The following is a 10,173-nucleotide window of genomic DNA, read 5'->3' on the forward strand; positions in this document are numbered from 1 at the left end:
CAGGGTATGTGATTGGGTGACTTGTACTAGAAAGCACTTGTGAGTGCTCAAATGGAGTAGAAAGGTGTTATGTAAGTATAAGTCAATTTTGCTTCTATTAAGGCGTAAAACAAAACATGACTACCAATATACCTACTATCCCTTATGTGCTCCCAGCTTCTTTTCACTGCAAATAGTCACAGTTAAACAGAGAAGCCTAAAGCAAAGCTCGCTGTTTTAAAATAAATCACAACTGAGCACACCAGAGGTTAGCAGCAGACTCTTTATTTAAGTTGCCTTCTTCTGTCTTTATTGAACACTGGCAGCACCACAGTTATCCACAAATATGAGGAGCAATGACTCTGAGTGACATCACCACCCTGCTGCTGCCTTGAGGCCTGTTTTTAGCGTCCTCCTTTTCTTTCCTCAGCGGGGCATCAGTCAGGAGCTTCTCTACAGTGGCCTGTTTTTAACTTTCTTTTATTCTTCTCATGTTTTCTCTTTATTTTCATTTGGCAACAGACAAGAAAAGTGTCGTAAACATCTCGATGATAAAGCACCAGAAGGTGCTGGAATGATTGGGTTAAGGGTGGAAGAGGAGGAGCAGGAGGGAAGATCTGGAGGAGGTAAAGAGCGAGAGGCTGGGAGAGGAGGCCGCGGGGTCTCATTGCTGGATTCGACGCAGCGACTGCACCTGGAAGGACTGAGCGTGGGAGCCCCACTCTCTGTAATGTTTGTACTCGCCACCGTGATGGTCACACTCCATGATGTACTGGTAACCACGGTAACCTGGAAACTGGTAGCACACCCAGCTGGTGGTGGAGGAGGAGGAGAGGGGAATTTGTGGTTTAGACAGCAAGTGAAATGAAATGCATTTAGAAAAATATACGTGAAACTACAGGAGGAAAAGACAACAGTTGTATGCCAGTGGATAAGCCTGGAAGCCACTATCAGCTACAGTTTTCTTCACTTGTTCCAATTTTAACATGTGTGAAGCCTGTAAAGAGTAATACGAGTTCCGATGTCGAGACTTACGCGCCGCTCTGAACTTGCATAGATCCGATCTCGTTGTTGCCCCAGCCCATAGCCTGCAGGGAAGGATAGTCATCGTTTATCTCCCACTGGCGCCCCATGAAGTTCTCCTTCTCAAATAGCACCATCTTGGACTCCTTGTGATTCTGTGCGAGCATGAGTCAGCCAGAGAAAACAGGCAAAAGAACACATGATGTTGGTGATAGGTGTAGTAATGAGGTAGCAACCTTCCAGGCATAAAAGAGTTGCATAATAATCATTAAAATTGTGTGAATTGGGCCCAAAATCTAATAATTTACAAGTTGCAAGTGCACTCCATTCTATTTTAGGCTGCACTCAGCGCCTTTATTAGTCACTCTATTGAGCTTTACACACACATGAGACCATTTCATGAGATAAATACTTTTTTTTTTTTTTACATTTTGTATAGATGGAGAAAAAGCAGAAGCTGCTGATTTAGGACAGAAACTCACAGCAGAGCAGATGGGGCGGAAAGACATCATCCTCTCAATGTGGTAGGCGTTGCTGCCGCTCCATGACTCCCAGTAAGGGTACTCTCCCCTCTCCAAAACAAACTGCTGGCCACAGAAGCTGGAGTGCTCATATCCTGCCCAGCTGCCACGAACAAACAGAGAGACACATGAATGCATCGCTGGATCACAGGAACACAGACCAATTAGAAGACATCAGGCAAATGTTTTGTATATTTTAAAAAAGCTTATAGTGAACTTTAAATAGTTATAAGTGAGGGCTATAAGTAATTTCAGATGTTATGTTTTGAGTTTAAATACTAACAGATCTTTCAGTATCTTTCTAATAAATGATAAATGTGTTTTAGGTCACACTCTGGTTTCGAGATTTTCTTTTCTCTGTGGGTGACTTACGCGCCACACTCCACCTTCAAGGATCGAATGTTGTCAACGCCACACTCCATGATGTTCTGGCAGGCTGAGGTAAACTCCAGACGCTTCCCCTGGAAGTTCTCCTGGTCATAAACTGTGATCTGGAGCGGACACAAATGCATACATGTAGCATGCACATGTTGCACGCACACACTGATGTGTGCACAGATGCACACGTCACACATTTATCAGGCCAGGCTTGATATTTAAAAGCATTATCTGCTTTTGTTGTTGATCCATGACAAGGGCGTCAGACTCACTTTCCATGGTCCCAGTGGGTTAGGGTTGTTTAGAGCCATGCTACTTTGTGTTTCCGACTTGATATACCTTCAGAATGAAGAGCAGGGAGTGTTGCATTTATTAAACATACAGCTTATCATTCACACCACTTAAAACAATAACGAGCGTTTCTGCAGTTTTTATGCAAAATATAAGAGGATCTTACAGACTGTCATCATTTTATGTGTCATGTTGGTGTGTCTTTTTTTGAATTTGACCAAATTTTATAACAAAATTTACAAAGTTCATTAATTAGAATGTTTTTGACATATATAACAATACTGCCTTTGTCATACATGTTTGGGCTTGAAACAGCTAACTATGGGAAATTCTCCACACTTGATGAAACCACGTTCAGATGTAGACACAGTGCATACATGTCCTCCCTGTGTGTCGTCAGTACACCTTTGCATATGCATGTCTGCTCTCTGTCTTTACATTCATGTGACTCAGCGAAATCCACAAAGAGGAAAAAAAAAATGCAAAAATGTAAGTGACAATAGTCTGCACAAGGTTGTATAGGCTGAATGGACTGAGATAGAGGGCTTACCTGACCGGCCCCAAAGAATAGCTGTTCAGTGCTCACAGGGGGCTCCACAAAAACGATGTCCTGACCTCAGAGTAAACGGACCTATTTATACATGTTGGTGCTGAAAAGCAGCTGGGCCTGTGGGTCGGGGCAGGAGTCAGCACATTGCTGCTCCGTGCATTGTTCGGCGCTGAGCTGCTGGGCTTTAGCTGCAGTAGGACTGGATGGAGGGCACGGTGCCCAGTGCAGATAAGCACAAGTTCCAAATGGTCCATGACCGGTGGGCCGGACCAAGTCCTGGCACGGCCTAGTCTGATAACAGATAACAGATGTTCACAGTCCTGGCAGAGACTGCCCTGCAAATAGGAAAAGCACCACAAGTAGAATTAAGTTAGAAAGCAAAAAAATTGAAAAAAGATAGGCAAGCTTAGACTTTTCATCATTAAAGGTTTTTCAAAATCTAGGGGGACATAAAAATTTGTCTAATACAAAAGATAACTTGTCTCTTGTTTACTCACAAGGGCTTTCCAGAATGCGGTGTGCTCTGTCTCAGATTTGTACATCATGTCCGCTTCTACTGACCCCACGTCTCCGATCCTTTCACCTCTCCCCTCTCAAATCAATGTGCACGCATGCTCAGTCATGCAGGCAGACTGTCATGGACAGAGACAGACATGCAATGGCTTCATTCATGCACTCACACATGCATGCAGAGCTTACAAAGGACACACAGAGAGAAAACCATTTACACGGGAACAGCTGACCTTCCAGTGTACACTCATCTTCTCCTTGCATATTGCTATTACTACTGTTAATAATAATAATAATAATAATAATAATAATAATAATAATAATAATAATAATAATAATAATAATAATAATGAAAAGGAGCCAAAAATTGCTTTGCACTAAAAAGTCAAAGGCTGTCTGTGAATAGGTGGCATTTCACATGTTATTATTATGCACCCTAATATAATTTTGTCTTTAAGGCAGAAAAAATAAATAATAATTTCTGACTTAATTTCCTGCAAAGATATTCATACAGGCGGCATCAATTACACTCTTTTTGTGAAGATTAAAGCTTCACATCCTGCATATTGTGGGTCAGTGAGGAAAAACTAATGCTTTGAAGCAGAAAACCTGTTGGAGTTTTATCTAAGAAACTTTTGGTTTAGCATTTGAATAATTAACCACTTGATTAAACATGGACACTGTGAATTCTTTTTATTTTAAGTGAAGCTGTTGTGCTGATCTAACATTCAAGGCTGAAGAGGTAAACCATTGTGAAATTACTTTCTCAAATGTCAAAAAGATACAAGTACAGTGTTGAAATCAGTGTAACCCAAACTAAATGGAAAGAAATATGTCACCAATACAGAAAAGGCTTGGGATCACTGTCCTGTTGAATGACCAAGCTTCAGAGAAGTTTTATCTGTCTCACATTTGACTCTAGATCACTTTGATATACAGATGAGTTCATGGTTGACTCAGTGACTGCAAGATGCTCAGGTCCTGTGAGGGCAAAACAACCCCAAATCATCGCTCATCCACCACAGTGCTGGACAGTTGGTATGAAGTGTTTGTGCTGATAAGGTGTGGGGGATTGTCTCCAAACATGGTGCTGAGCATTACGGCCAAACTTCTTCATTTTGGTCTCTGTTGAAAGGAAATTGATCCAGAGGTTTTGTGGTTTGTTTTCTCCTGGTAGCCATACTGGTTCAGTCCTTTTCTGATAGTACTGTCATGAACTTTAACATTTAACATGCTAACTGAGGCCTTTAGTGTCTGAGATTTAACTCGTGGATTTTTCACAGTTACTCTGAGCATTGCACAGTCTAGTGCAAATTTGGCAGGACGTCTATTTCTTGGGAGATTTGCAACAATCTTGAATGTTTTCTTCATTTGAGTCGTTTTTCTTTCCTTCTTTTTTTCCTTACTGCAGAATGACTCATTTCTAATTCTTTGAAAATAGCCTTAATTTCACATTTATGGGCAGCAACAATTGCTTTAAGATCATTGTTGATGTATTTCCTCCTTGGCATTGTGTTAGCACACACCTGAATACTACAGACCACCAAACTGCTAAAAGTCCCACTTTTATAGAGTTGCTCACACTTGCTGTAGTTGTTCACTACAGCGAAATTGATTTGCAGTATGTCCATACAAACAAACAGACAACCAACACATCACATACACACACAAAAATAATATAATATAATATAATATAAGCCTGAGAAAACAGCCAGTATCAGGTCTGAGTTTTGTCAGTGTATGTTTCCATGTTCCACTTTGAAGGTTCATGTCTGATGTCAGTGTATTCAGTTTTGCTTCCCCTGTCTCGTCTTGTCAATTACTCCCAGCTGTGTTCCCCACCTGTTTGTAATCTCCCTGTGTTCTTCTGCGTGTATTTAAGTTGTGTCTACTCGTGTACCAGTTGCTGGTCTGTCTGTGTATCCACCGTGTGTTCACCCTGCTGTCCACCTTGATATGCCTCTGCTCACCCTTTGTCATGTTTGTGTTCATGTTTGATACTTTAGTTTCTTACACTTTAGGTTATCTTTAGTTCCGTTCTGCCATTTTTCACCTTGTGTTTTATTTTTACAACAAACCTCCTTCGCACCTCCACAAGTGCCTGTGCTTGGATCCTCCTTTATTTTCTCCACACGGCTCATCCCATTCGCCGTGACACTGCTAAGGACTAGAATTATGTTTTCATTGTGTCCAGATACATAAAACCTTAAAATTGAAAGAGAGAGTGCACTTGCTTTTACCATGACTGTAAAAGAAAATGACACCGTGTTTTTATTTTAATATAGCAAACAAAAATACATTTAATGTTTCTGGTCTTTTGGTCATTTCACAAGTCATGTCAAGAAGCTGCCACTCTGCAAGTCTGCTGCTGTGCATGTAGAAAATAAAGCGTCTGTATGATACAATCATGGATGCATGTCTATCTGCATGACTATAGCCTGTCGACCACCCAAATGTTCCAAAGAGTGTCCGTTTGCCTGCCTATACAAAAGCTACTGCAGTCAGCATATTAGAGACGTGGGGCTCAAAAGCTTAGACTGCATGCACGAAGCATCAAAAAAAAGAGAAAAAATGAAAGTGAAAGCCAAAAAAATATATATCACAGAGCAAGAAGTGAAAATGAAATGAAAGACAGAAAAGAAAAAACATGAGGAAAAGAAAAAGCTTTTTAAAAGAAAGTCATGAAGAGAAGTGACAGCTTCACACACACAGGACAAACACCTACGTGTGTGTGTGTGTGTGTGTGTGTGTGTGTGTGTGTGTGTGTGTGTGTGTGTGTGTGTGTGTGTGTGTGTGTGTGTGCAGACTTTCTGCTGATGGCAGTGACTGTCCCTGGTCCCCCACAATGGTCCAGGACAACAAAAGGAGCAGCTGAGTCATCATGACTTGTCCACGGATTAGCAGCGTGCCCTTTGACCCCACATTGTGAGCCAGCTCACAGCCAATGAGAAGCCGGAATCCTGCCTCTGTAGACTTGGTTTGGATGTGAATGTATATATATATCCCCTCTCATAAGGTCGGCGTCCATCACTTTCTCTAAAGGTCGGCCATTCCTTCAATTGTAACTGTAAGTTTTTCCTCTTTCTAACTTTTAAAGAACTGCTAGACTCGTTATTTGGAAATGTTGTGTTTGTTTTCCTGTCTACTGACACCTTGGACTCAAAGAACCAACTAGGGACTGCCTCTTCTCTTAAACCTTAACTCTGGCCTGAACAGGAGGAATATTGACACAGAATGCAGTTTACGTGTTCATTTGTCACCCTGAAGTTAACATGAATGAGAAAGATAAGAGACTGCGCCCAGTGCTTTTGTCCTTAAAAAGCCGCTCAGGCCACTATTGACAGATTTATGGATGATCATTGAATGTTCTTGCAGTCCTGGAATATTTACACAGTAAATACAACTTTAAGGTCAAAATCTGATAAAGTGAGTTATTATAACTAAGTTAAGCATTAAAAACTGATCAGCCTTAGATTTATGTTCACATAATAACGATGTGTCCAAAATGCTTGAATATAAAGACACCCATAGTTTATTTTTTTATTTTATAATGAGCTCAATCATTTTCAGAACGGATTTTTTTTTTTATCCTTAATGAGCAGCTTGACTCTACTTAAACCCTGTTTTTGTTGTTGAACTGGTGTGGCTGAAGTTCTCACCTTGATCCCAACTGTGATGTCACTGCTGGATGTGCCAGAAGAAAAACTGACTTCAAATTATGTGTTTCAGTTTGCTTTGTGTTGACTCGTTTTATAGACTGCAAAAGTAAAACAAGCTATATCTGAAAACAGCCATTGGATAACTCTGAGAAAAACCTACTTTTAAATGAATAAGCATCAAGGATCTATCCAGCGAATCTTTAGAAAAAGAAAAGAATAGTAATCTTTGATTTTAAATGACCACTATTTTAATTTAATTGCCGTGCTGGAGTTTATGCCATGTTCCAGCAGTCGAGTGGAAGTAATTATCCTCTTCAGGATCTCTAAAAACAGCTGACTGACTTCATGCTTCTTCCCTCTAGAGCTGATCATGTCTCACTCAGGTGCTCAAGGCAGCATAGGCAGCCACTCTGCCATTGGGCTGCGCAATCACAAGGTACTACTACGGTTTTCTTTTTAACACCAAGAGCCCTAAAAAAAACATGAAAACAAGTAATTATGTATCTAAAGTACTGTACTTGAGAAACTAATGCTTTCAGTGTGTTTTTGCTTTCCAGATATACCTCTATGAATACGAGAACTTCCAGGGACGTAGAATGGACCTGTTTGGAGAGTCCCGTAACCTGTGCGAGAAGGGCATGGAGAGAATCGGCTCCATCCGGGTAGAGATCGGACCGTAAGTCACTGACCCCGTGTTAGACACACTGTGAGTGACAGCACACTTTAGGTTGCCCCTTTTCCTTATCTGTTTGTCCGCCTCTCCAGCTGGGTCGGGTATGAGCAGCAGAACATGACCGGTGAGATGTTCATACTGGAGAAAGGAGAGTACCCCCGCTGGGACACCTGGTCCAACAGCTACAGGTGCGACCGCATCATGTCAATCAGACCTCTCCGGATGGTAAGTTGTGGTGGACATTTTTCAGCCTGTCAATTTTTGGTTTAGTCTCTGGTGTCCGCCTCACGTTGCAGCTCGTGTCCATCTATTCTTTCTTTTGTCTTTTGCTGGCTCAAAGGAATTTATTTTTTTTTGTGTGAGGGGAGGGGTTCACACGTGTATTTATAGTCTTCTTCCATTTTTGGATGAAAGGATTCATTAGATGTCTTTTTTTTGCAGCTGTTTCATTTTCAACTATAAAAAACCCCCAAACAACAAAAAGTATTCACTGTTGTTTTTCAAGGATTTGATTTTATCTTCTAAAACATTTATATTACACAACCATTGTGTATTTATGCATACATCATTTATCCTCAGTAATCATAATAATGCTTTGGTTATGTTTTTTTTTTTTTTGTTTTGTTTTGTTTTGTTTTGTTTGTTAATCTAGAATAGAAATATGAACATTTACACAATCTGCGACAAACAATGTATTTCTCCAACAGGACCCGCAGGACCACAAGATCTGCCTGTATGAATGTGCAAATTTTGAGGGTCGTAAGATGGAAGTGTGCGACGAGGATATTCCAAGTTTGTGGTCTTACGGCTTGCAGGATCGTGTTGCCAGCATTCAGGTCACCGGTGGAACGTAAGCCATTTCTAGTTATCTTTTTTGGCTAATTCGACTCAGGCTCAGTGGCAACTCCCCACTTGGTTTGAGCTCTCTGTTTAGGGCATGTTTTTTGGGGTGATCGAGGGGTACTGTTCACCCTGACTGGAGGGGGATTGGGCCATAACTGGTAGACTTGATGACCTCACTGAAGGCCGGAATCCAAAATGCCTCTGTCAGATAATATGGATGATTTATAGCTTTAGTGTATTTGGGCTCTTCAGATTCAAAGATTCCAGAATTAGTCAAAAGGCTCCTTTTCATCTGTAGTCTCACAGATCGGACAAAAATAATAACCAAGAAATATAACACACCATCAGACAGTGTACACCTGTATAGCCCATCAAATACTTAAAATTACAACATGGAAATCCACAGTGCAATAAGAAAAGACAGAACAAATAAATATGAAAACAGATGTAAAATACGAAGCACTGGGAGGTGTTGTCTTATACAGAAAATACCTTTGTCATTTGTATAGCAACGTAGCTGAAAACTGAAAGCTAAAGCATTGTAGTTAACCTCTGTTTCTGTCTTCTTCACATAGCTGGGTGGGTTACCAGTACCCTGGCTACCGTGGCTACCAATATATGCTTGAAATGGGTCCTTTCAAGCACTGGAATGAGTGGGGAGCCCACCACCCCCAGATCCAGTCCATCCGCCGCGTGAGAGACATGCAGACGCACCGCAGGGGCTGCTTCGAAATGACCGCATAGAGGAGTCCAGTTGACTAAAAAGGAGGGAATAGCAAGGGTGAAGTCATGCTGCTAAAAACATCCCCTGGAGATCCTTCAGCAGCCACATGGCCACACCAGCTAACAGCATTTTAATATTGTTTCCTGGTAGGATTTGGAAGTATGTGGCGGGGTGAACGATTCTGAATGGGATGAAAATTTCTTATTGTCACAGACTCTCAGAGTAACTGTAACACAGGTTTAAAAAAAAAAAAACGTAGCAAAGCTCTCTGTCTACAGACCTCATGGAAAGATTATATGATTTATCTGAACAGGGGATTAAAGGGGATTAGTGGATTTAATGGTTTGTGTTTATTAGTTTGTTTCAATGCTATTTTTCCAATCATACCTGCAACTCTTTGATTTTATTTTTATTTACTCGATGATGTATTTCAAGCTGAAATGATGTCACTAAGCCTGTTCATCACGGAGCTCTCCTTCTCCTGGGATCCATAGTCTAGTCTAGAATAAAGGTACACATATCATATCTGCTTACAAAGTACTACCATGGACAGCTCTCAACCCAACACATGGCCTGCAGTTATTTCTCCAGGCAGAGGGAGGCACCATATCCTCATCGCAAAGCAACAGACTCAGAGCCTGGACGGCAATGCTGGTTAATCATTAAAATAGACTTAAAAGGAAGAAGAAGAAAAAAGAGCAGTGCAGAGCTGTGGGTTTGCTGATGTGAATATCTTTTGGCTGGCCTGTTTCACCTCACTGATGGGGCTGTCCAGAAGGTTTGCATTTTAAATGTTCTCAGGGATGCTGGCATCTGGAAAGCAACTTTCCAATGGAAAAATAAAAGAACTGTACCTGAAAGCAAGTCTCACTGGGCCTACTTTCTTTTCCCTCTTGTTGTTTTTTTTCTTCAGATGTTGCTGATGTTCGATGCTGCTCAGACTGGCTATGAAACAGCAGTCTGAAGTGCCTTGCTTTGTCATTCAGCTCGCTCTTTTGATTTTCCAGCCTGGAACTCAAGTT

The 10,173-nt window shown here is 41.2% G+C and overlaps 2 protein-coding genes across 2 annotated transcripts; one reads left to right on the forward strand and one right to left on the reverse strand.

The window, feature by feature from the left end:
• Nucleotides 1-239: 239 nt before the first annotated feature.
• cryba1a (crystallin, beta A1a) lies at nt 240-3,005 on the reverse strand. The gene is made up of 6 exons (XM_085380952.1): nt 2,743-3,005; nt 2,174-2,240; nt 1,896-2,014; nt 1,485-1,626; nt 1,015-1,157; nt 240-791 (listed from the first exon to the last, which is right to left on the reverse strand). The coding sequence occupies exons 2-6, from the start codon at nt 2,210-2,212 to the stop codon at nt 644-646; spliced, it is 591 nt and encodes a 196-aa protein (XP_085237078.1). The 5' UTR covers nt 2,213-2,240; nt 2,743-3,005; the 3' UTR covers nt 240-643.
• Nucleotides 1,880-10,005, forward strand: crybb1l3 (crystallin, beta B1, like 3). Its single transcript, XM_085380951.1, has 7 exons — nt 1,880-1,964; nt 6,058-6,319; nt 7,274-7,347; nt 7,469-7,587; nt 7,677-7,809; nt 8,292-8,434; nt 9,003-10,005. The coding sequence occupies exons 3-7, from the start codon at nt 7,282-7,284 to the stop codon at nt 9,169-9,171; spliced, it is 630 nt and encodes a 209-aa protein (XP_085237077.1). The 5' UTR covers nt 1,880-1,964; nt 6,058-6,319; nt 7,274-7,281; the 3' UTR covers nt 9,172-10,005.
• The last annotated feature ends 168 nt before the right edge of the window (nt 10,006-10,173 follow it).

This window comes from Rhamphochromis longiceps, linkage group LG14 (genome assembly GCF_057381845.1).
Source record: "Rhamphochromis longiceps isolate RC_006_pf linkage group LG14, R_longiceps_female_GT1.1, whole genome shotgun sequence".
Classification (NCBI taxonomy): domain Eukaryota; kingdom Metazoa; phylum Chordata; class Actinopteri; order Cichliformes; family Cichlidae; genus Rhamphochromis; species Rhamphochromis longiceps.